The sequence below is a fragment of the Lepisosteus platostomus genome, chromosome 16, assembly GCF_059453375.1.
Source record: "Lepisosteus platostomus isolate fLepPlt1 chromosome 16, fLepPlt1.hap1, whole genome shotgun sequence".
Classification (NCBI taxonomy): Eukaryota; Metazoa; Chordata; class Actinopteri; order Semionotiformes; family Lepisosteidae; genus Lepisosteus; species Lepisosteus platostomus.
This window is the reverse complement of record NC_142626.1, coordinates 2,810,228-2,836,491: the sequence shown is the minus strand read 5'-3', so window position 1 is coordinate 2,836,491 and position 26,264 is coordinate 2,810,228. Positions and strand designations below refer to the sequence as shown.

General features: G+C 53.1%; 1 protein-coding gene across 11 annotated transcripts in view; it reads right to left on the bottom strand.

Moving 5' to 3' along the window:
• Nucleotides 1–26,264, bottom strand: part of nrxn2b (neurexin 2b) — a 626,275-nt gene that overhangs the window by 431,718 nt on the left and 168,293 nt on the right. For all 11 annotated transcript variants that reach the window (XM_088608835.1, XM_088608836.1, XM_088608828.1 and 8 more), the window contains one exon: nt 10,198–10,215. In XM_088608835.1, the coding sequence (XP_088464961.1) occupies nt 10,198–10,215 (18 nt within the window). The remainder of the gene's footprint in view (nt 1–10,197; nt 10,216–26,264) is intronic.

Here is a 26,264-nt window from a genome sequence, read left to right as displayed (position 1 = left end):
ATCTGCTGGCTCCTGTTTTTCCCGTTTTTCGGAGACTGACTCCAGCAGCTGGAGGCTGACCTGTATTGAGAAGGGCAGGCACTGAGGAGTCACAAACATCTGGAGGCACACCAGACCAGTGCTGGATTTCCCATTGGGCACTGTAGGCACAGTGCATAGGGCCTACGAAACTTCCCCCCACCTTCTCCTTAGCTACAGTACGCGCCCGCAAGGCAGGCTGGGGGCTGGACGTGAGGTCAGCGTGTGGACCGGGCAGTGTAAACAGCCTAGAGAGATTCTGAGGAGCCATTGTAGATAGCTGTCAGTGTTTGTCCTTGTAACCCTCTGTACACTGAAGTACCCCTCCTTAATCCTTACCCTGTGTGTGTGTGTGTGTGTGTGTGTGTGTGTGTGTGTGTGTGTGTGTGTGTGTGTGTGTGTGTGTGTGTGTGTGTGTGAGTGAGTGTGTGTGAGTGAGTGTGAGTGTGTGTGTGTGAGTGAGTGTGAGTGTGTGAGTGAGTGTGTATGTGTGAGCGAGAGTGTGTGTAAGTGCGTGTGTGTGTGTTTGTGTGTGAGTGAGTCTGTGAGTGTGTGTGAGTGAGTGTGAGTGTGTGAGTGTGTGAGTGTGTGTGTGAGTGAGTGTGTGAGTGTGTGTGTGAGCGAGAGTGTGTGTGTGTGTGTGTTTGTGTGTGAGTGAGTCTTAGTGTGTGTGAGTGTGTGCGAGTGTGAGTGTGAGTGTGTGTGAGTGAGTGTGCGACCCCTTTGAGGAGTTCAATCCCTGTCTGTCACAGTCCGAGGGGTGGAGGTAAATAAACGTGTTGTGGCTGAGCGAGCTTCATTCTGTGTGAATCCCCCAGGCATCACAAGAGCTCAAAGTGCATCATGTCAACCAACCTCATTCGACTGGCATTTGCCCTCTTTTTGCACATTTCGGAGTGAAAGGGGGCCTAGGCACCCCACGATCCGGCCCGGCGCCAAGCCCCATCTGGAGGGCGAACAGGGACCTGCGGCGCGGAGGAGGGGCGGACAGCGGGTGGTTTTTCCCCCGTTTCCTGGGACCAGGGCGGGCAGAGCCCCAGCGCCTGGTTTTGTGTTTTCCGTACTGCGGGGCCGGAGCCAGTCCGATCGGAGCGACGTGGTTTGGAGAGAATCCGAATTGGCCAGTGGCGCTGGCGGCAGGAGGGGGGGGGATCAGGGTCAGAGGGCAGCGGCAATTCACCAGCGGTGAAACAATCCTGTCGTCTTGTTTATCTTCCCCACCCCCCACCCCCACGACCTACACTCCACCCCACCCCTCTTTCTGTGTTTTTTTTCTCTTTTTCAGGCCCATTTAATATTGTTGATCGATTTGAAATCCAATAGGAGCAACGAGGGTGATTAATCATGCTGTCAGCTTCTGGGGTTTTCAGCAAATTTTTTTTTTCTTTCCTGCCTACTTTCCGGAGAAAGATGTGAAGTACTGTCCTTCGGGGGGGGGGGGGGGGGTTGGGGGCAGGAGAGGATCTGCGCGTCACTGCTCCGTCTGCTGCTGCCCAGGGTGGCTCCGATGCCAAACCGGGGGGCTTCTGCTGTGCACGAGCGGAGAGGGACGGAGAGGGAAATCAAACTTCAAGCCCTTCTGTCGGCTGCCTGGGGGAACTGGCTGTGTCTGGCTGGGCTGGGGACTGGGCACTGGGAGGAGCGTTTCTGGTGAAGGAGAGAACAGAACCTGCCTTTTCTTTTGGGGGGGGGGCTGGAGGAAAAGGGGAAATCCCACTGAATGTGGAAGGGGAACATGCAGACTCCACACAGACTGATGCAGGACCCAGGATCACAGAGCTGTGCGGCAGCTGTCCTAGCCGCCAGGAAAGACGTGGAAGCCAGATAGGTTTCAACTAACTAAACCCCAGTGCTACCACTTCCTTACGATATCGCTACACCGATTTCACACACACTGTATAAGGGCATCTGCTGAACAAATCTACAATGTGCAAAACAGACATCCTTTCTCCAGGGCAACCTATTCACTATTCACTATTCACTATTCACTATTCACTATTAATGGGAATCACAATCAAGGCAACAGCAATGGCACTATGAGGATTAGCTTGTTACAAAAATACATCACACTACAAATGTTTTCAGGTCATCTACATTGCTCCGCGTCTTGCTTCCTGACCCACGTGCTGCTCATTCACGGGTGCAAATGACATCCCTCATCCAGCTTCCCAAATCCGCGCGTTCCACAGGGGAGCAATCCGGCGCAAAGGGACCCGCTAAAGGAGCCAAGGTCAACCAGAGGTGTCCTGCGGGCTTTCGTTTTGTGACCTGAATTAGTCCGTTACTGTCTCAACCGGACCGGTTTAACAGCCTACCCCGGTGTTTAAGGCCCTGGTGATCGAGCTACAAAGCCCTAGGCAGCCCGCATCTCCAGAATATTCTGGAGAAACTCCGCACCTCCAGAATATTCAGGCAAAATGGCACATTCAGAAAAGCATCTCGAGACCCAGGAAAACTATGGCTTGTCATTATAACTGACTCTACAGCCCATGTGGAGGAGATCGGTTGAAAAAATCCTGGTTTCGGTGACCTCACGCGCTGATGTGACCGTGGCTGAGAGGAAGAATCGGGGATAATACATTCTGTGTGTGTGTGCGTGTGTTTTTTAGGAAGCGTGTGGCCATCTGATGCAACTGCAGTGGAATTATCGCCATCCAGAGAGTCATCATCCATCGCCTAGCTGCGCCCTGAGGTTTGCATACATAAGCGGAGCCAGTGCAGATTTTCTCGAGAGGGAGGAAAGCTCGTGCCTCTCCAAACCTCCCTCCCCCCCCCCCCCCTCCACCCCCCAACCCTAACCTTCGTGAAAGAAACCAACAAAACAAAACAGGAGCCAGAGGTCTTTCCTGCTCCAGCACCATGGACAGCGGACAGCCGGATCAGATCCCCTGGCACGCAAACGAGCACCAGAGGGGAACGTCTGCCTGCTGATCTTCAAACTATAACCCAACCAATCGGGTGACGGGGACCCCGTCAGGTGACCGATGACGGTAGGCTTTCTGGGTAATGTAGTTCCTTTTCACCACCTGCCCTGCAACCAAACTCATTTACTCATTTACCCTTTGATGAAGGGGGGGGGGGAAGAAAACAAACTACAATGTATCGTTCCTTGCAACGTTTGCCCAAGGAATTACGCCGCTTGTAGAGGAGAAAAAAAAGCAATTTCCTCGAAATCTGCAGCCACTCTGAATCACAGTCTGTTATCAGGCCCTTGCCACCATTCCTCCCATTAGTGCTTCTATAGCTGCCAGGGGGGTTCTTAAGCTTAAACGCAGTGGTAACATTATGCAGGCAGTAAAACAGTGCACTAAAAGTCTCGCTGATAACAGAGTGCAAAGGGTTTAGGAAGTCATGATGATAAAGACCTCCTCAAGAGGGACGATTGGTCCGGATGCCCCCGCGCCCCTAGCCACGTGTTTTTATTAACTCTCCACCCGAACAGGCGCCTGTGGGACAGCCCCGCGGGACTGGGAGAACGCCGGGCCATCTCTGCGCTCGGACCTTTTATTAGCTCTGCTTTCTGCCTCTCCCTTGTCACACACCACGTGCGGGCCGTAAGATCACGACACCCTGAAGGGTCCAAACACGTCCAGGGGGCTGAAACGGTACCGAGGGATCGGGACGCGCAGGCATTCAGGATCAATGTTTTATCTGCCGCCTGGAAACAGAGGGCAGGTCCTCTGGCATGCAGACGACATCTGCTGTTCCAGCCCTCGAAGTCCCTGCCTGCTGATCTGCAAACTATAACCCAACCAATCGCGTTACGCCGACCCGTCAGGTGACTGATGACGGTAGGCATTCTGGGTAACCTAGTCCCGAGAGCAGCTTCCATCTTGCTCCTCTGTAGCAAATTCGCGAATGTGCTCAAATTCAACCTCCTCCAGCACTCCCTTCCCTGCACAAAAACAACGGAGGATGAGCGCGTGTGGACCTATCCGGTATCTCCAAGCAGACGCCTTCCACCCTCTCATCCGGGGAGCCACAAAGCCGCTGCGTACTGAAGACAGAGGACAGGGGACACGTCTCTGCACAGGGGATTGTGGGTGCCTGCATCAAGCCGCCCCACATCCTGAGATCAATCGTGTACGAGCACGCAAACGAGCTACACGGTCCATGTGGCCCCTTCTTTCTCTTGACCTCCAGCTGAATAGGATACTTATCTGCGCCGTTCTCTCAGGGCATGCACAGCAGAGCCGACGACAAGGGTGCCGCAGATAATGCCACGCGATGACAGACAGAACGTTACGAAACAGTGAATGACAGTGACAGTGCGAACAGACAATAAACAGAGCGCTGGTAAAGGTAACATTCTGAGGCCAATCAACCCCCTCAGATGATTTCCTGTCTGACTCCCTGGCATTCCAAACTAAAATCTCTCTCTGCTCCTTCTCTCTCTCTCTCTCTCTCTCTCTCTGTCGTCTGGTCCAGGACACTGAGGAGGAGGAGGCTGTGTTGTAAAAGGCATGCGCATGATCTCTTCTAGTGGAGCAGATTAATGCAATTTTAAATCCTGCAGGGACAAATCATTTTAATTAGATGAAAAATGAGAGCTGCACGATATCCCGTTTACTGCAGGGTGCCCGAACCCTAGCTTACATAAGCCAAATGCCACATTTGGTATTCAATTTCCGACTCATTCCGTTTCGCAGTACAAGAAGTACTGAGCATTCCTGAGTGGCGCTGTTTTGAAATCTGGGCACTTTAATAACATTTTCCAATACCTCTTCCCCTCCACCCCCCCATCATGGGGATTTTGCACGAATTCTCGAGTCCTTCAGAAACGCACGCAGATGCAGCAGCTATCCATTCGTAGCTCTGTACTGAATGGAAGGAAGTCCTTGCACTCATTCCGGGAATCACAAAGTAAACAAACAGCAACGTGCCGATGAAGATAAGAGGGCAAGAGTTTCGCTCATTTTCCCAAAGCCATTCTTAGAGGAGAAGGCTGTCGCGATCGTAGGCCCTCCTCTTCAGGGCGCTCCGGCTCTCTCGAATTTTAGTTGATTATGTGCACCTGCCCCCTGTTCTGTCTCCTTATTTAAGCCGGGTGCTCCCGCTATGCCTGGCTCAGCATTGGGAGACGGATGCCCGGAAGCCCACCTACCAGCGGGTCCAGGAGAGACCCGACGGTATCGGTTTCACCCCGGCGTCCTGACCGTCTGAGTCCGGGGCTCGGACCGCCTGGCCTCGTCAGCCTGGTTTTATTCCCTGTCCCTGTTCCAGATCCCGTTCCGGATTTTAACTGTTTGTTTCCTCTTGGATGGATCCCGGACTTCCCTGAACCCGTTTGCCATCGCCATGCCCCCCCGAGCACGCCCCCCTGTCTGTCAACCCGTCCTGATCCTCTTCATCTCCTCCCCTGATGTCCTTCTCCACTTCCGGATTATACCGTCTGCATAGGGTCCCGAACTACGCTCCCGTTACAAGGCAGCATCCAAACACACACCAACACACGTACACACACAATCCCAGATCCACCTGATCCCCAGGGCGGCATGCCCTCTGGATCTCAGCCGGGGCACTGGTTACAAACCTTCATCTGGTTGCAGATCTTCAATCGTCAGAGGGAAAAAGACATACCTCTTATCGGGAAGAGGTATGCGGATCCTAATTTTCGGAATGTGAAGGATTGCGCCCACTCCCACACATGCCAGCTGTGGGGGGACCTGTTGGGATTTTCCGACCAACACCTTTGCAAGGCATCGGGACAGTGCCGGCACAAGGGGGGTTAGAGACACACGAAGACCAGCAGTGGCAGTGAAAGCATTCTGGGCTCTTCCCATGATTCAACAGGGTGGGGGAGGGAGGTTTGTCGTTGTTTTTAAGGAGGACGCAGGGGGGACTGGGAAGACTGTAATTATCTGGGGGAAATGAGCCTTACGGCTCGGGGGGTGGGGGGGGGGGGTCACGCCGAGCTCCCCGCGCCTGCACATCTCATCAGAACCCCCCGATCGGCCCGATCGGGACCCCCTCCCCCGCGCACACGTCAGCAACTTTGCTGGACCGCGCCGCGGGCGCTGTTTTTTTAATGCATATTCAGACAAGATCCCGCCTCAGCAAAAAGAAAACCTAATCCTATTTGTTGCATCGATTCATAACCCGCGTCTGCAGTTTTTCGCTCCCGCTGGTGTGCGCCGTGTCTTGGCAGAACTTCAAAGGGGGAGCCGTCCAGCTCCCTGACCCGAAGACGTCTGCAAAAGACGGGCCACTTGGCGTATCGAACCGGGATAAAAAAAAAAAAAACATATGCAGGAGCAGGAGGCCTTTGAAGATCAGAAAGGACAGCAGAGGTGCTGCCTGCTGTCCAGCCAGTGGAGGTTAGAGGCATCCATCGCTGGCACAAGCACGAGATACAGGCATACAGAAGCCAAGGAGAGAGTCCGGAGAGAGATGCCATCAGGACACGTGCCCCGACCTCTGGAGGAACAACAGCACTGTCTCCCACTGGTTGTTCCCTGCAGCGACATTCACGGCCGTTTGAAATCAGGACTGCCCGCGCGGGATCAGTTAAGGGATCATTAAGGCCCTCTGTGAGGCTGCTGTGGCTGCTTTCCAGCTTGATCTTTCACTAATCTAACAGAGGGGCGAGCGAGAGAAACCACTGGACACCTCGCGCAAGAGGCTAATGGCGTTCACCCCTGCCGCTCGCCTAACGTAAAGGGGCCATTTGGAACTAAACGTTGCTTGCTTTCGCCTCCTCCACTGCGGTGCGAGGCAGCTACGCGGTTGACCACGATTGCTCCCATCACTGGTTTATTACAGGGGGCCTCCGACTGCCAAGCTACTGCAAAAGGCGCAGCCAGCTACCCCTCACACTGGTCACCGGACCCTGAGCGCGGGGCCAGAGCCTGCCTGCAGGCCGCGCTTCATCCCCGCCAAGGCAAGCCCAGAATGTTGTCCGCCGGGCTTTTAAAAGAATCGCTACAGGTGGGCGGGTCCATCCTGTGAGCCATGAAGAAGGCGTGACAGGCGTGGGAGCGGGCGGGGCCGCCCGAGACGAGCACCGGTCACCGCGACGGCCCCCACCCCGGGGACGGGATGTCACGCTCGCGACACCCCTCCTCTTCGGGGCGCTCCGGCTCTTTCTTATTTTGCTGATTACGTGCGCCTGCCCCCAGTCCTGCCCCTCCTTATTTAAGCTCTCGCTACCCCTGGCTCAGGAAGATGGACGCCCGGAAGCCCGCCTACCAGCGGGTCCAGGAGAGACCCCATGGCACAGGCTGCATCACGGCGTCCGGGGCTCGGAGCGCGCGGCCTCGTCAGCCTGGTTTTATTCCCCGTCCCTGTACCGGATCCTGCTCCGGTTTTGAACTTTGTCTTGTTATCGTCTCGGAGGGATCACCCGGTTTTGAACCTTGGACTTCGCCCCAGATTTCCCCCCTGGACTTCTTGGGCTTGTCTGCCTTGGCCACGCCCCCCCCCCCCCTGAGCACCAGTGCACAGTGGCCACGCCCCCCTGTTTATCAACCTGCCCTAATCCCTGCATCTCCTCCCCGTTTTCCTACTCCACTTACTTCCGGATTCTACCGTCTGCATGGGGTCCTGAACTCCGCTTCATGGGAGCCCGGACCGGCTCCCGTTACACAGGAGCACCGGTGTGAGGCTAGCAGGGACCGGAAATGAAACAGAGATACGTGACGGGTATAGGCAGCAAGAAAAATGACGGCCTTGCGTGGGACAGCCCCTCCGGGACTGCCGATGAAAATTCCCCCCCTTCCGGGGTTAGCCCTGCTTGTCCCTTCCGGGGCTGTCCAGTGTGTCCTGTGTGCTTCTATAGAGTGGCTGTGGCTCATCTTCAAGCAGCTGGAACAGCTGTGGCTAATAAGCCGAGGCTCCGCCTCCACACTGGCCACGCCCCCGCATAATGCCGCAAAAGGCTTTCTAATCAAACCCCGAGTGCAACGATCCATGACAGCCATCCACACAAGAGGACATTGCGACGGAGGTTCGATCCAGGCTCTGAGCCCGCACAGAACCACCACCTAGTCAGCAGATAACTCCGGCACCCTACAGGATCCGGTCCTCGTCGCACAATAATGCTATAAACCCCAGATCCAGCTCTATCTCCGAAGTGTTGCATAGTCTCTCCAACAGGCTGAAGCAAACTTCCCCGCAGCAGACGCACAAACTTCACACAGCGCTTTGACAAGACAACAGCAGGCCCAGTGATGCAGAAATGAATCGGAAACTTCACTAAAGTTCAAGGGCATCGATACTGCATGTGCTCCATGCTGGGACAGGGACTCAAAGGGCAGGTTACGGATCGTACCTTCGGAATTGACAAAGTAGGTTGGTTTCTGTTTTTTTTGTTTCTTTGGTTACTGCACAACCAGCAAAATCCAGAGACAAAATATCAGTTCACTATGTTTATTTCTTCCCATATCATCACTGTGCTGAACCAAGAGCCTCTTTCAGGGTGTCCTCAACAGTGCCCATGAGGTTTTTGTATAGAGAAACAAAACGTACTTATGAGAGAGAGAAAGTCAAAATGATCCTGCTCCGTTCGACAGTCATTTCAAGAACACATTCCCCAACGAGTGTGAATAAAGGCTCAGCTCTTATCTTTTTAATGAGTGTGCTCAGTTGCTCGACTCGTTAAGCTGCGTATTCAGAGCTGGGGTTCTCAGTCGTCTGGTAAGTGGATCTTGACTTGAACTCACAAACCCGTTTTCATGTTTTCTGTTTGTGTTTTTCTTTTAGTCATGGAACTGTTCGCTTTGATATTGTATTTCAACTGGATTTTTTTCCCCGCCCGGTTAGCAGTTTTTAAGCGATGCAGCCGAATTCATGGCTGATGTTTGCTAGAGAAACGTTGGGCAGCGGTTTCCATTGCCCTTATTGTCTTGGCCAGGATAGGATAGGATGGGAACTGCAGTCCCAGTTTCTCAGACCGTTAACGAAATAAATTCATCAATGGCCTTGCGAAACGTGACAGAAGTTACGAAATAAGCACAAAATCGTGAACTTTGTGAGAGTACTGTAAGTCGGGAGTTCACAAGAATTGTGAAGTGAAGCAGCCCTTCCTGCTCACTAGTCCCTGTACTGACTAATGTACTGAGATGTGAACCAGCCCTTCCTGCTCACTAGTCCCTGTACTGACTAATGTACTGAGATGTGAACCAGCCCTTCCTGCTCACTAGTCCCTGTACTGACTAATGTACTGAGAAGTGAAGCGGCCCTTCCTGCTCACTAGTCCCCGTACTGACTTATGTACTGAGATGTACGAGCGGATAAGTACAGGCTGTGCAGCAGACATTTCACTGCAGAAATGTTCCAGCGTGATCCGCAGGCAGAGTTAACCAGTGAGTAGTATTTGCCAGTGAAACCATCTGGGAGAGGAGAGCAGTATTTCTACTGGATCAGAAGAGCTGGACTCACAAGCCTGCTTGTTTACAGGGTCACAGGGCCGCTCCACCTCACCGGAAGTCCTGCTGCCTCGTTCTGAATCCCAGAACATGGCGCTGAGCAGATCTGGAAAATTCCTCTATTCTGTGATTAAACTGTAGGCTGTACACATTAGTGTGTACACACTGGTTTTTTAATTGACCATCTCTTACAAGCTTTCTTTCCCAAACACACACCCCTAACAGCCCCTGTAAGTCAAAGCGGTTGTCCTTGTCACCATTTACCACTATACATCACATACAAAGAGATATGTAACACTGCAGCATTCAATTTCTCTCCCATAATAGAGCTGTTTTGTGCCTCTCAGCAAATTAAGAGCCGATTCTGCAGTCAAGCAAAAAAAAAAAAACTTAATTCAAAACCCTGTTAAGTCCATCTTCCATGCACTTTAAACTGAAGCTTGCACACATTTGACACATAGAGCAGAGCAGCACAGCCTTGCCTGTGGGTTGCATGAAAATTTCTCGTCTTCTCCGTGTTTAAGCTACTTAGATCGAAACCTTACGCTGGCTGGGAGATCCCCACAATAGGTGCAGGGAGATGCCTCAGTCTGGGCTTTCTTTGGCAAGGCTGAGCAGACACCCATCTTAAACGAGCACGTAGGTACAGCAGGGCTCAGGTTTCTAAATGTCATTTGGCTTTTCACCATCCTGCTATTTGCTTTAAGTTTATGAGGTGGGTTCTCGTGAGATCGAGGACTGCCCGTCTGAAAACAAGTCTGCAAAGCTTCTGCTGTCAAACAGAACGCGTAAAAAAAGAGTGGAGTGGTCTTACCGGTTTGCGATGAATCACCTGCAAAGACAAAAAAAGAGAACAAAATTAGCAAACTTCATTTCGCTAGATCTGTGAGACGTTTCCCTTTCTCGTTTCCTCCCCCCCCCGCCAAAGGCAAGGAACAATCCCATGTCCGAGACCAGAGAGAGATCCGTGGAAGCTGATCCACCCGGAGCAAGTCAAGAAATGAGGACAAGGAAAAGTTTAGCTCAGGAAACAGAAAACGCACGTCTCGTCAGCATTCCACTTTTATCCCAAGCGCATGATTCGTGCTGATGAAGCGGGCTTGGTGTGAACAAATGAGGAAAGAGTCAGGAGAGTAGAACTGCCATTTTCGTCTCGACCGACGCGACCTGCACTTGTACAGCCCTGCGGACGGGCGAGGGGGAGTCACTCCAAAGGAAGTTGCATTCTTATGCAGTAGAAAAATACCGTAAAAAGGGTCTAGCTCTGAGGATCGGCTAGGAATTATTTCACTGGCTAAAAAAACGTCTGTGCAAAACATTTTTTTGCAACACATTTCTACAAAAACAGGCAACAAAAACAGAATTTTGAGACGTGGTCATCCCCCAGGCAAGTGGAAGCACAAAACATCGCACTAGTTGCAGCACTAGTGATACACAGTAGAAGGGAGAGCAGTATTTGAGCAGAATCACGATTGCCTACAAAAGTCTGGCCACTGTTAGCTTGTACATGGCTGTCAGTCGGTGACAATGACTTACTTTTGCAGGGAAGTAGAGGCATGCCTGTTTATTATGGCGTGACTGAGACGCACTTGAAGAGGAGTTTGGATTTGCACTGGACAGAGGCATCCAGGCTCCACAGCCCCAGGTGGAGCGGAGAGCCCACAGCCCAACAGGAGCTTGTGCAGCACAGCAGAGCAACACATCTCGCTGCAATCTGGAGGCTGTGCACCCTCCCGCGGAGCTGTCGTCCTTCTCCGCAGGCGGTAACGCATCTCGCCTTCAAAGCGGTACAGAAGGCATCGCTCAAACCCTCACCATCGGGGGGCCCCGAGACACGGGCGAGTTCGTTATCTCAAGTTTAGGACCGAGGCTGATGATCCGAAGTCAGGCCTGTTGAGTCTGCACTTTTGTGACTGCTGATAGAACTGCAGTCTGCGAGCGCGGGATCTCCAGTGGCCTTTTTTTCTCTGTGCGGCGCAGCAGGCTCGGAAAATGCACAGCCTCCAGGTACGGTACATGTATTTATAATCGGGGTTTTACTGATGCGCACCCTCATAGAAGCAGGGCAGGGATCAGACTTGAGCCCTGCCCCTGCGGATGATCCCGAAACATCTGGAGCTATACTGTTGCACTGTAATACGGTCGTAATAGTGGATTCACTTCTCAACAAAAGGTGCTACTGGTACAATTATGCATCATCCTACTGTCACGGCAATATTTTACTTCAACTGAACAATGCAGGAATCTATAATCAGCCACGTGTTTGATAAATACTGGTTTGAGTACTGGATTCTCAGCTTGCTTGAATCCCCTGTACTTGAGTTCCACATACAGTAGCTTGCTGAGGTGTTATTTTTCAGCACCACAGCCCAGCGGACAGCGCTCCCTACAGAAAGCAGTGGGGCTGGGAACAATGCTGACGTTCTGCCAACCTGCCTGCCTGTTCGCTGGCCTTTGGTTCAGACCCAGTGCCTCTTGGATGCCTTCCCAGTGGCAAGAGAACAATCGCTTCGTCCACCAGCTCCACAGCTGCGTCCCGCACGGACTCCAGATCCCACACTAGACAAGAGTCCCAGGTACCGTGCGTCCTGCAGATCCAGTAGCTCTGCGAGTTCTGCTTCTCGTGGCTGCTTTGTACAGTAAGCGCGAGACACAGGCAGAAATACACCTCTGTGCGTATGGGAGGACACAGGACGCACATATGACAGACGATAGACGCGTGCTGCTTGCTGGCCCTGGGGTCAGGAGAGCGTCGTGCTCTGGTCTGTGCTGTGCAAGAACACTCCCCGTGTCACACCTCAGAACCAGAAGAGGGTTACGAACCGACAACAGCCGCACGCGACCCCTTTTATTTTTGCTGGAAACAGCCCCGCACCGATCACCGATCTCGTGAACCCATCTTTTATTTCCCCGTGTGAGCCAACGACCCTGCTCCGCCGCCGAACGCAGTAACAGAGACGACCGGCCAGCACATTGCACGCCCCCCACGGGCCGGCAGGCGAGACCGTCCTCGGACCCGGGTCCCCGGAGCTCGGCCGTGCCGGGCGCGGTGCAGATCCGCCGAGGCTTGTGGCAGCCCGGGGGGTGGGGGGAGACAGGGGCATCACCGTGGTTCCGTCTGGACGGCTGTCAGCCCTAATCTCGGCACTTTTTAATTAATTTTTTTTTTGCACCGTTTTGGAGCAGGGTGAGCCAGGATGGGAGGGAGGGGGTCAGTGGTGGTGGGGGGGGGGGGGGATGTGCCTTCACCTGTCGATTTCTCCAATTATCCTTCAGCTTGCCCCCTTTCTCACCCACAGCCCTCGCCAGCTCCTGCCAATTTACTCTGCCATCGATTTAACCCCCCCCCCCGTCTCTCTCCGGCCCATAGATTTTCTCTGCGGTCGGAAATGCGTCACCCTTGCTCACCGAGGAGGAGAGGAGAGGGAGCGGAGGTGGAGGAGGAGAGGGAGAGAGAGGGGTGGGAAAAGAGAGGAGGAGAGCCCAGCGAGGGGGAGACGGGTGTGGGGGGGGGGGGGGGGGGAGAAGAGAAGGATCGCTCTTCGCTCAAGGTCGTCAGCCGCGAAAACACAGCAGGACGCGGGAGGGAGCCTGTGTGCAGAGCTCTCGCCTCCCGTCTGCTCCAGACAGCCCTGTTTACAATGGCTGTCCGACCAGACAGCGCAGGCCGCGCTCATCAATTCCGGGAAGGCGCCTGATCGGGGAAGGGGGTGGTGGGGGGGGGGGTTGAGGGAGAGGGTCCAGCCGAATGGATTTCTGGCTGGAGCGGTAATGCCGGGGACGTAAACCAAGATTGCCTTGCGCTGTCACACTCCCCTCTCAAAGCCTCGGGCCCAGACGGCTCGGGCCAGGTCAATCACCACCCTCGTCGGCATTCTTCACCCCGCGGCAAAAAACACAATGATCCCTTCGCCAGACAGCAAGAACAGGCTCTGTGTACATACATTTAATCCGCGGGCAAGGACAGCTGAGCTAGAGGGCTTCTAACAATCGACGTGCTGCACAACTCACAGAGCTTCGGAGGAGTATTCTCCCCCTTTCAGGGACGGCTGCCTTTTTAAAGGGAACTTTTTTCCAACCATGCCTGGTTGCTCAAACGGCACTCGAAGGACGTTGAACGTCAGCGAAAAGAGGGAAGACAACAACACACACCGGTTATATAAGTATTCGCCCCCCTTTGCCACAGCAAACTTGCAAAAAAAAAAACCCCGACGTCGCCAGGAATATCATCATGTTTCAGCACGGAAATGCACTTGCGAGGAGTCAGGAATGAGAGTTTTAAAACGGACAATTAATTCACATCTCTGCAGAGGAGCTTGGCTATAAACCTCTGTTCACGACAGCAGCGGAAAGCTGTGCCGCGGTTGTGTTTATCAGACCAACAGCTGCTCGATTTCTACTTCATGATTTCAAAACAAAATCGGAAAACAATTACAGCAGAGCTCTGATTCAGGAGCTCGACGTGACACCTGAATCCCGAAGGTAGAATTAAAGCATTGAAAGTGCACAGTTGTCTAATGTTTATAATTTGGGTTTTCATAAAAAAAAACCTGTCACAGGATGTTTGAAGAATTTACAGAATTACTGGAAAAAATTAAAAGAATAAGAGAAGCAGCCGTAGAACTATTAATGAACTGAAAGTTTAGTGGTGATACCTTAGTAGTAGCAAGTAATGTGCAGGAGGTACGATAGTGTAAGATGGGGCTGCAGTAGTGCAGGAGGTGTAGGCGGTGCAGTAGTGCGAGAGGGGGCAGTAGTGCAGGAGGTACAGTAGTGCGAGAGGGGGCAGTAGTGCAGGAGGTACAGTAGTGCGAGAGAGGGCAGTAGTGCAGGGGGTACAGTAGTGCGAGAGGGGGCAGTAGTGCAGGAGGTACAGTAGTGTGAGATGGGGCAGTAGTGCAGGAGGTACAGTAGTGCGAGAGGGGGCAGTAGTGCAGGAGGTACAGTAGTGCGAGAGGGGGCAGTAGTGCAGGAGGTACAGTAGTGTGAGAGGGCGCAGTGGTGTAGGCGGTGCAGTAGTGCGAGAGGGGGCAGTAGTGCAGGAGGTAGAGTAGTGCGAGAGAGGGCAGTAGTGCAGGAGGTACAGTAGTGCGAGAGGGGGCAGTAGTGCAGGAGGTACAGTAGTGCGAGAGGGCAGTAGTGCAGGAGGTACAGTAGTGTGAGAGAGGGCAGTAGTGCAGGAGGTACAGTAGTGTGAGAGGGAGCAGTAGTGCAGGAGGTACAGTAGTGCGAGAGAGGGCAGTAGTGCAGGAGGTACAGTAGTGCGAGAGGGGGCAGTAGTGCAGGAGGTACAGTAGTGTGAGAGGGCGCAGTAGTGCAGGAGGTACAGTAGTGTAAGAGGGGGCAGTAGTGCAGGAGGTACAGTAGTGCGAGAGAGGGCAGTAGTGCAGGAGGTACAGTAGTGCGAGAGGGGGCAGTAGTGCATGAGGTACAGTAGTGTGAGAGGGCGCAGTAGTGCAGGAGGTACAGTAGTGTAAGAGGGGGCAGTAGTGCAGGAGGTACAGTAGTGCGAGAGGGGGCAGTAGTGCAGGAGGTACAGTAGTGTGAGAGAGGGCAGTAGTGCAGGAGGTACAGTAGTGTGAGAGGGAGCAGTAGTGCAGGAGGTACAGTAGTGCGAGAGAGGGCAGTAGTGCAGGAGGTACAGCAGTGTGAGAGGGGGCAGCAGTGCAGGAGGTACAGTAGTGTGAGGGGGGGCAGTGCTGTAGGCAGTACAGTAGTGTGAGAGGGGGCAGTAGTGCAGGAAGTACAGTAGTGCGAGAGGGGGCAGTAGTGCAGGAGGTACAGTAGTGTGAGAGGGCGCAGTGGTGCAGGAGGTACAGTAGTGTGAGAGGGGGCAGTAGTGCAGGAGGTACAGTAGTGTAAGAGGGGGCAGTAGTGCAGGAGGTACAGTAGTGTGAGAGGGCGCAGTGGTGTAGGCGGTACAGTAGTGTGAGAGGGGGCAGTAGTGCAGGCGGTACAGCAGTGTGAGAGGGGACAGTAGTGCAGGAGGTACAGTAGTGTGAGAGGGCGCAGTGGTGTAGGCGGTACAGTAGTGTGAGAGGGAGCAGTAGTGCAGGAGGTACAGTAGTGTGAGAGGGGGCAGTGGTGCAGGCGGTACAGTAGTGTGAGAGGGGGCAGTGGTGCAGGCGGTACAGTTGTGTGAGAGGGGGCAGTAGTGCAGGAGGTACAGTAGTGTGAGAGGGCGCAGTGGTGTAGGCGGTACAGTAGTGCGAGAGGGGGCAGTAACATCACAGGGGGCTGCAGTTGTGTAGGAGGTACAGTAAAGTGAGAGGGTGGGCAGCACTAGAACTGCAGTACCCAAGTTCTTAAGACTAATGAACGACCTCCCTCTGTCTCTGTGCAAGAGGCTTTTTATCCTGACTCAACAGCCTTTCACAGCTCTGTCTCAATGGAGTAGCACAGCAGAGAGTTGCATAAAAAAATCCCTCCCTCTGCTCCTTTTCCCTATTTAGCAGTCAGTTCTCCATGCTTCTCAAGCCAGGAAAAACCCCTCAAGGCAAAACTGCACAGCCAAAGAGATATAACAAGACCTAGCCTGAGATTTAACTAACCGTAATGCAAGACATACGAATGTGTCCCTAACCCAGATTCTCTTTCTAATGGGATTAGGAGGACTCGGGGAGCATCTCGAGCCGGGAATTCCACACTTTGAGGTGTGTTAAAGGAGCTGGATTTACAGGCACCGGCACTCAGAGGAAGAGTTTCTGATAAAAAGAGGAATGAACCGGATTTCCCAAGCCAGGCTGTCAGCATGTGATTCAGTGCCTCTGTGGTGCACTGTCACATATCCAGAGACACGGCTCTGGGGTCTTGAATTTGTTGGAAGTTAGATGGGGGTGCTCAATAGGCACGAGGCCATATGCTAGCTACACCGTGGTAATAATCACATACCTGCATTTTAACCAGCGGGCAGCATGGTGCTACAATGGTTAGCATTACTGCCTTGCAGCTCTGGGTCCTGGGTTTAATTCCTGGGGAGGCTGTCTGGGTGGAGTTTGCATGTTCCCCCTGAGTTGGGGCGGGTTTCCTCCGGGCGCTTTGGCTCCTCCCTCAGTCCCAAAGACATGCTGGGAGGTTAATTGGCTTCTGGGGAAACTGGCTCTGGCGTGAGTGTGTCAGTATGTGCCCAGTGATGGACTGGTGTCCCACCCAGGGTGTGCCCTGCCTTGCACCTGTTGCCTGCTGGGATAGGCTCCGGCTCCCCTGTGACCCTGTATTGGCCTGAGCAGCTAGAAAATGGATGGGCAGCACATGGAAGGACAAAGACAGACTTTTGATCTGCCAAAGCATTCTTCACTTTTAAACCAATCTAAAATCAGTACATAAGACTACCGAATGTGTGCTCTTAATGCATAAGAAAAACATCATTTTTTACCCATCCTGCTCGCCTGGGTGTGACTAATTAATTCTCGAAGAACTGCTTTCGGGATTAAAACCGTCGAGCTGTTTAATCCCAGAGCAGGCTCTCTGCTCTCGGCGAGGCCCCCCTGGAGGCCCGCCGCTCATTAAAGTCAGGGCGATAGCTGCTGCCTCTACACCCCCCCACCCCCCCACGGCGCCGCTGTGGCGATGCGAGGAAGATCGCTATCGCCCGCTGCCCTTCGGCGCGTTTCCACCTGCCTGTCTGTCAGCCTGCGACCCCCATGCTGCCTTTGATCTGTAGTCGTTAAAGACTTGTGATCAGCTACAAAACAGAGGTCTGATGGCCCCCCCCCGTCAGCGTTTCTGATCAGGCCATGGGCTGCTGCACCCGCAAAGACGACCTGAGCCACCGAGCCGTTCGATCACCTGGTTGGAGGCTGGTACCGCCCATTCTAATCGACCGACCACAATGACAAGGCCCCTTCGTTGGTCTGATTCCAAACACTTCGGCTGGGCAGAACCAGGGCATGCAGGCGCAGAGCCAGAACTGTTCACGGCATCTCATTCGCACGCGCATCCAAATCCAAGGGCGCTCAGTGAGGACCGCATCCTATACAAGCTTTCCAGGTCCACCCCCAGCAGTGTGTACCCCCACCTGGGTGAGGCGCCAGTCCGCTCCCCACACCCCAGCTCTCAGTGGGGAGGAAAGCAGAGTGATGGAGCCCGTTCAGAGAGGGGGGTTATTAGGAGGCCATAGGCCTGAAAAGGCAGGCAACAAAACTATTATTTGCCCCAAAAGCATCGGCCTGACCCAAAAAATCAAGGACTGTAATTAAGGTTCAACACAAATGCATGCTCATCACCCCGACGCACAGCGCCTCGCTAATTTATTTTCCAGTCCTTGCGTATTCCTCTTTGTTTCCATCGTTGTCGTCTCCCCCCTCCCCCCCGCCAAACGCACACCTCTCAATCTCTCTCTTCATTGCATTTGGTGATCATTAGCGGGTTCACTTCCTTCTTGCGCGGACTGTGGTATCAGTGCAGAGCCAGGTCTGGCTGTTTGAACAGAGAGCTCCTCTTATCTCCCAGACACATCTTACATCCAGCCATTCGCCAACTGCTTTATCGAGCACAGATTCATAGGGTTGCAGGGGGAGCCGGAGTCTATCCCAGCAAGCAACAGGCGCAAGGCAGGGTACGCACTGGACAGGACGCCAGTCCATCACAGGACAAACACACTCACACCAGGGCCAGTTTTCCCAGAAGCCAGTTCGCCTCCCAGCATGCCTCTGGGCTGTGGGAGGACGCAGGAGCATCCTGGACATATGACAGGACTCTAAAATACTTGTTAATGGAATGAGGGCGAAGGCTTCTTGGGTGACTTTGTAACACTCTGTTGGGGGCTGCTGCTTCTTTTTCGAAAGAGGGACAGTAATCGAAACAGGAGGCAAGCCGTTTGCGGGCCCAGCTCCTGCGAACCCCCCCCACACTCCCCCCCCCCGCTTGGTCCTTCACCCTGGCCTGCCTCGCTCAACGCCGAATCCAGCTGAAGAGTCCAACACTGACATCTGAGGCTCCAGATGGCTCTGCTCCTCGTTCCCAGACAATCTGCTCTTTTGCACATGGCTCAAGCAAAGGTTTTCCATTTCCGTTGGAAAGGATCATGCCAAACCCCTCTGTCTAACTCCTGCAGGCCTGAAGCCAGTTGACTCCCTCAGCTTTTCCACCTTTGGAGAGTCCGAGGTTCACTGTAGGGGTTCCTCATCTTGTAAAGTAGAGTAGAGGAGTTTATATATATATACATTAGAATTCTCATTCGTGCTGATCTCTCTGGACATACTGTACACTGTACAGCTGACGACACAGTACAACAGGCAGCACCACACAATGTAGACAAAACGTTACTACTACAGCACACTACAAGTGTACTGACACTTGAACCCATTCCACTGCCATGTTTTATATATATATAACAAGCAGAATGAATAATTATCAGAACAATAAATGTGTAGTACTGAAAAAAAACATGGTAGTCCATGCTAAAAGTGTATAGTGCATTGAGTCTGAGCTACTGCCCAGGCAGCTGTTGGGGACGCACACTGCAGGGGGGTAGACGCTGTTCTTAAGCCCGGTGCTCTGTGCTTGAATGAGTCAGTACCGCTTGCCAGAGCGCAGGGGGGGAGAACCGTCTGTATCTGGGCTGGTGGGGATCCTGAATGATGGATCGGGCTTCAATGCGACAGCGGAGGGTGCGGATCTCGCCGATCGAGGGTCAATCACATCCCATAATCCCCCCGGCCGCTGCCACAACCCTCTGTCGTGCCTGATCTGTGCTTTTGGACTAGTGGAAGCGGATCATGGCGCAAGAGCTCGGCAGCTCCGTTTCTTCCTACCCAGCGACCCCTTAAGGCTCAGGACTCGGGGTGCCCCGAGCCCCTAATCCCGGATCCGGCCGGATCCAGGGTTCCACAGCTGGCCACCGAGGAGCGTGTACTCTCTCTGGCTTAGCCTCTCTCCCCCAGATCCCAGAGAGGCCGTGTGGAAGTCCGGAAGACACTGAATTTTTCATTAGCGTCGGGGGGGGGGATCTTTAATAGAAATAAAGAAACTCGAGAGGGAAGAGGCAGCCTGATGGAAAACGAACCTTTGTTGATAAGCCACCTTCAAAGGCGCTATATAAAATATAGTTTTATTATTATAGTTTTATTTATTATTATTGATGAGGCCCTGCGGATGGGGTGCTGTCCTTTTGCCACCACAGTGTGCAGAGTCGCTGGACCCTAGTGGTCCCGGTGGGAGAGAGGGATGGAGGGGGGTGGGGGTGGGTGTTGTGTTGCCTGGTAACATTGCCAGACAGCCTGGCGTCTCGCCAGCAAAGCATTAACCTTTTTCTGCGGAGATGACTGGAAATGGATCCTGAAGGAGCCAAGCTGGTGGAGCTTTGGGGTGGGGGGGGGGAGGGGAGGGGAGCCCACAAAGGCTACAGAAGCTTCCCAAAAGGGCACAGAAGGTCAAGAGGTGAGCGGGAGAGGAGGAACCAGACGAGCACTTTCGGATACCGCTGGGGTTGCTCCAGTCGGTAGAGGGAACTGGATCTTTCGAGCACGCTGTCTCGTGCTCCAGGTCGAATCAGTGCACTACCTTATACGAGAGCAAACGCGTTGCACCAAAAGCTGGACCTGCTTGCTCCGAAACGGGAAGTTCGTCGGTTCTGTGGTGCTGCTGAGGTGCTGGCAAACAGGAGGGAGATGGAAATCTCCCTGTTACCGCGATGGCCAGAGTTTGTAGTGAGAGTCAGTCAGCTTTGCCTGCGGATTTGCAGATCACAAAAGTGTCTTGCTTTTGCTCGTCATCGGACAAACGGGGAGTACACCTACGTCCACCTCTAAGGACAAGCAGCTAAATCCTTTACATACTGTACCATGCTCTGGAAAGTCACCACGTTCCACCACCGGGCAATTCAAAACATGTTTCACTGAGCTTGCTAGGTCACACACACACACACACTGTAATATAAGATACGGCTTGCCTGCAGACAGCTACCGCGCCATTCGGGGAAATATCATCAGTGATCTTTCGCACAGACCTCAAGCTCCTTCTCTCAGCGCACATGATTACAAATCAGGCCTGACTGCCCGCCAAAAAAAACACAGACCAGATCATTACTTGAGTCAGTGGTCAATCCTTTTCCAACGTGGAGTCCAATTTTCTCCACACACACACACACACACGCGCACACACACACCATCTGGTGGTGCGTTACAGATAATATTTCCCCCCGACATCCTACGCACACTGCGAGGGAAGCTGGTCGGTGACCCTGCAGGATTTTAATTTATCTCAAAGACAGGAGGAGAAGCTCAGGGACCCCGAAATGAAGGGAAGGAGCTCATTAAGCAGTTGGCTGAACCAAGTGCTAAATACCGGCTCCCTTAGATAATGAACTTTGACACCCACCCCACCCGACGCGGGGATGACCCATTATCCAGTCACCCGGGCCCGCTCATTTTAAACCTGCAAAGACCAGCCCCGAGCAAACGCTCGCCGAGCGGGCGTGCAGGCGCATCCAATAGGCGCGGACTTTAATCCGCACAAGGAAGGCAGAGAGTGTGAGGGCGCTGTCGACGGCGGTGCGCCAAACCCTGCGCCGAGCTGGTTCCAACATGAGAAGCAGCTGCGACAAAAGCCGCCCTATCGCCCTGCAGCTCCCCACTGGCAGCCCCACTGGAGACTCAGCAGGTGTGAGCCTGGCCAGGACCTGGAGGGGGAGACTCCTGGGAAAGCTGAGGCTGCTGCTGGAAGAGGTGTGAGTGGGGCCAGCAGGGGGCGCTCACCCTGCGGTCTGTGTGGGTCCTGATGCCCCAGTATAGTGACGGGGGACGCTACACAGTTAAAAGGCGCTGTACTTTGGATGAGACATAAAACCGAGGTCCTGACTCTCTGTGGTCATTAAAAACCCCAGGGTGTTTCTCGAGAAGAGTAGGGGTGTCACCCCGGTGTCCTGGCCAAATTTCCCCCCTGGCCTTTACCCATCATGGCCTCCTAATAACCCCCCTCTCTGAACTGGCTCCATCACTCTGCTCTCCTCCCCACTGAGAGCTGGGGTGTGGGGAGCGGACTGGTGCCTCATCAAGGTGGGGGTACACACTGGTGGTGGAGGGGATCCCCCTGACCCGTACACAGCTCCGAGCGGAGGGTCCAGGAAAGCGCTACAGAAGTGTGAGGAATTAAAACAAATCCTGCACCCATCCCCCAGAGCTTGCAGGCCTGACATGGACACAAGAAGAGGAACAATAAAACCTGATTCTCCGTGACAGCTAATTATTCATTCCCCCCCCCCCTCAGCTTCCAGAAGAGATCTGTGGCTTTTTACCTTCGGAGGGGGGGGGGGGTGGCGGGTGGGCTGTGCGTTGCAAACCGTTCTGAAACTGAAGGGCTAAATCACGACAGCAACGGAGCGCTGTCACACTGCAATTACCACGCCACCACTTGAGAGCTCAATGCTCAAAATTGCACGCCAGAGAAAGGATATTATTTCAGGTAGGCAAATTTATTCCAGCGAACAAAAAAAAAGATCGTGGCCGTTGCTGTCATCACAATCAATACGGCTGAAAATCTTCTCATTAATATTTCTGCCTGTGTCGCGGTTATCTTCTGCAGTGATTCCGCGTGTGGAAACAGCGCTGGTTCCTGGGATCACCAGGCCCGCAGTGTGGAAGGCAAGACGGCTCTCATCTGTTTGCCTGTTTCGAGAGCCGGGGGTCCGATTTGTAAACACATTTAGGATATTTTTTTCCACGCCTTTTCATGGCCTCTGCTGCCATGTATTCTGATGGGTTTGCTGCTCGTGCCTGTGGGCTCGCAGACTGCGAAGGGCAGGATTTTGGAGAAAAAAAAATCGATTCTAAAAGATTCCAAAACCCTCCGTCCAAATAAACCAAGTGTTTCTAATAACAATTAATAATACTCCTCACACTTCTAGAGCTCTTTTCTGGAGCCTCCACTCAGAGCTCTGTACGGGTCATGGGGGTCCCCTCCACCCCCAGCAGTGTGTACCCCCACCTGGATGAGGCGCCAGTCCGCTCCCCACACCCCAGCTCTCAGTGGGGAGGAGGGCAGAGGGATGGAGCCAGTTCAGAGAGGGGGGTTATTAGGAGGCCATGATGGGTAAAGGCCAGGGGGGAAATTTGGCCAGGACACCGGGGTAACACCCCTACTCTTCTCGAGAAACACACTGGGGTTTTTAATGACCACAGAGAGTCAGGACCTCGGTTTGACGTCTCATCCGAAGGACGGCGCCTGTTTACAGTCTAGTGTCCCCCGTCACTATACTGGGGCATCAGGACCCACACAGACCGCAGGGTGAGCGCCCCCTACTGGCCCCCACTAACACCTCTTCCAGCAGCAGCCTCAGCTTTCCCAGGAGTCTCCCCCTAATTCACATTAGTCCATTTTTGCAGATGCTTTAATCCGAATGCATTTCCAGGGCCTAGAGTAGGGAATTCTGCACCGATCACTGCTGCCGCAGCTGCTGTGGGGAGGATCTTGGTTTGACAGCTGATGGGCTGAGGATTTTTAGCGGCTGTCTCAGGATTGGGGGGGCCCCGTAGAGACGGGGCTCGAACCAGGAACCCCTGCTTTATCTTAACCACTGGACCACCCAGGCTCCTTTGCACCCTTTAAGCTGACAAATGATATCATTCGCATTCATATAAACAGGGCTGCTACAACTACTAATAATGTATTTTTAATAATAACAATAATTTAAATCAGCTTGCAGAGACTGTGAGAAAAGAGGGCATGAATGAGGACATCAGATCCTGTTTAATTCAGGAATTGACTCAGGGGCGAGGACTCGCTGTGCTACCTTAGGATTTCCTGTAGACGGTTTATACTGTATATTTAATTATTATCTCGCAAGACTGTTTTTTGTAAAAAAAAAGAGATAAACTGTGCATGCTTCACAAACATGGATAGGGTACATGAACAGACAAGAGACTGACGAAGAGCCAAAACCCAGGCATAGATAAATGAATACATCATTCTAAATAATGCAAAATTCTAGCTACGCGGCTGTGCTATTCCGTGTGATGGTTCGTCTGTGACTGCACGTCCCAGGGAGCAGGCTAATATGCATAGCCGATGTTGAGACGTGAGACTTCTGCTGTGCAGAGTCCCAGGATATTTCAAAGGAAAACAGAAAGGCAGACCAAGCTCCAGTGGCCAATTCAGCTCAGTAATGCAAACGCCTTCACATAAATGCTCAGTCTGGAGGGTAATTCTGTGACTGTTTAGCAAGTCACACATGAATATTATATCCCCTCCATACCCAGATAGAGATCTACAACAGGAGCCTTATTTAACTTTTATTCACTGGAACTTGAAGAAAGCGAGTGAGCTCGGCTGTCGGGCTCTGAGCGCAGGCCACTGGGAAATGCAGGTGTGGGCAAGCCGACCAATAGGACAGGAGGGTGTAAGCGAGCCAACCCATTGGGGAAGGCGGGTTTAAGTGTGCTGACCAATGGGAACGGAGGGCTTAAGCATGCTGACTAATGAGAAAGGTGGATTTAAGAGAACCAACCAATAGGAGAGGCAGGTTGAAGCGAACCAACCAATTGGGAAAGGCACGTTTAAGCGTGCCGATCAATGGGAAAGGAGGGTTTAATCATGCCGACCAATGGAAATGGCAGGTTTAAGAGAGCCAACCAACAGGGAAGGGGAGTTACGTGGGTCAACCAAGGGGAGGGGGGGACGCAGGTTTAAGCGTGCTGACCAATGGGGAAGACAGAGTTCAAGTGGGCCGACCACTCGGGGAAGGAGGATTTAAGAGTGTTTGTCATTGGCTGAAAGGGAATTAGGGGGGACCGAGTCACGCCCTAGGTGGTGAAAAGGCCAGATTACACTTTGGAACAGTGTGGAAAGAACAGGGGTTCGGGGGGAGGGGCACCCTTGGATGGTCTGTACAAGGACTAAACACTGGACTGTTTTAGCCTGATCAACGTGCACGGGAATCTTCTTGATATGCCAGCAGCACACCTGCAGCAGCATGACACCACCCACTGACAGCGGAAGTGGGTGTGAACCCAGCATACTAGTTATTTCGAGAGAGCCGTCTCTCCTTCTCTCTCGTCTGACTCTCTGCTCCTCTCATTCTAGGCTTCAGGACTGTTTTTGTGTGCCTATCTCTCTCTCTCTCTCCCCTTGTGTTGGTTTCTCTCTCCATCCGTCTCACCGGGGCAGCAATGAATTGCCCCAGCTGCTGCCCACTGAATGCCCCCAGCTGGGCTATGCCCCTTTTATTAATGCCCCGTCTCCTCCTGTGTGCTGACCGGTGATCCTATGGTGTGTCTGTTACCGGGCCAGTCGCCGTTGTAGGCAAACAGAGACATGTCATAAGTGACCTGCTCTTGCCAACACAATTAAATAAAGCCCCCCCAGAAAACGCATTCGACGAACGAGCAACAGTCTTGCTCCTACACAGTACAGTCCGCCTCTTCGATGCAAACCGAAGCCTTTAGCACGACAGGTGCCGGGACCCGCCGATGCATTTGGCTCGGAGGGCCAAAAGGAATCAGGCTCGGCGTGAGAGAGGACGAGCCAGAAACAGACTCCTGGGAAAGGCGTGGTCCTCGGACATCGGTGGCCAAGGGATGGATCCAACAGACAGATCCACGATCGCGGCCCTGCTCTCCAGGACGCACACGCCTCTGCCCTTCCACGTTCAGGACGGCGGGACCGATTTTCAGCCGCGCGGCGGTATCGATCACGAGGGTTTAAGCCAAAGTGTGACCCCGTTGGATTTGGCGAGATCCCGGGTTTTTTAAAGAGAACGTCTTAAGCCTTCCTCCCTCATTAGATGCTCCAACTTAATAAGCAACCTGCATTTGTCTTCCAGAATGCATATTTACCACCTGTCTCGCACTGTATACCCAGGCTGTACGCCGCTCTGTGTGCGCTAATGATCTCTCACGCCCAGATTTTCTCTCTCCAGCCCTGTGTGTGTTGCTCTGGATAAAGGCTCCGGCAGAAGACATCAAACGCCGAACACAGAAGCAGCGTAGCAGACATATCTACGAGGGCAACGCCGGCAGAGAACGGATTGACAGTAACACCAGCGCAGAGAGACCTCCACGAAATATCCGGTAAGAACCAGCAAGGACCGCTTGATCAGCTGGGCGCATCAAAATCCGTTAAATCCGTTTGCAGCCGGCGAAACCCGGCTCAATCCGTGTCTCTTTGACTCTCGCTGGTAGTTCCTCTTTTCTCTAACCGGTGCGGTGAGCTCTGTAATTGGATTTCCATCAGCTATGTGGGCCGACAGGTCCGCACCGTTTACAATACTGCCAGTGGCTCTTGGTTTACCTTGTTATAAACACTGCCTGCAAGTCGGGCGCCGGCGCAGGAAGGCGCGATAATTCTTACTGCTAATTGTCGCGGTTTGGTGAATGAATCACACATTGGCATAAGGAGCAGCTAAAGAAGAGGCTCTAATTGCATTGGTGGTGGGTACTGTAAATAAAGGGTCTTAAATCAAGTTAGATAATAATAAACTGGGAAGGAAAGATTTTCAAAGTGGGTGGCGAGGTTGGACACTGAGCAAGATCCACTGGTCCAGTTAGACCAGGACTATAGACTTGTTAAACCAGGAGGACAGCTGGTCCAGGGGTTCAGGTCCAGTCTTGTCAGACCAGGAGCACAGCTGGTCCAGGGGTTCAGTTCCTGTCCTGTTAGACCAGGAGGACAGCCTGTCCAGTGGCTCAGGTCCAGTCCTGTTAGACCAGGAGGACAGCTGGACCAGTGGTTCAGGTCCAGTCCTGTGGTCCGGATGTTAAACTACAGTCCTGTGAGACCAGGAGGATGCTGGACCAATGTTTAAGGTTCATGTGTGTTATACTGTATAAGCAGGCAAGATTAAGAAATCTTGCTCTTAACAGGTACAGCAGACTTTGGCTCCTTGTGCAGTGTCAGTGTGTTAATATAGACACAGAATCACACATATGGTTGCAGAACACAAAGCTC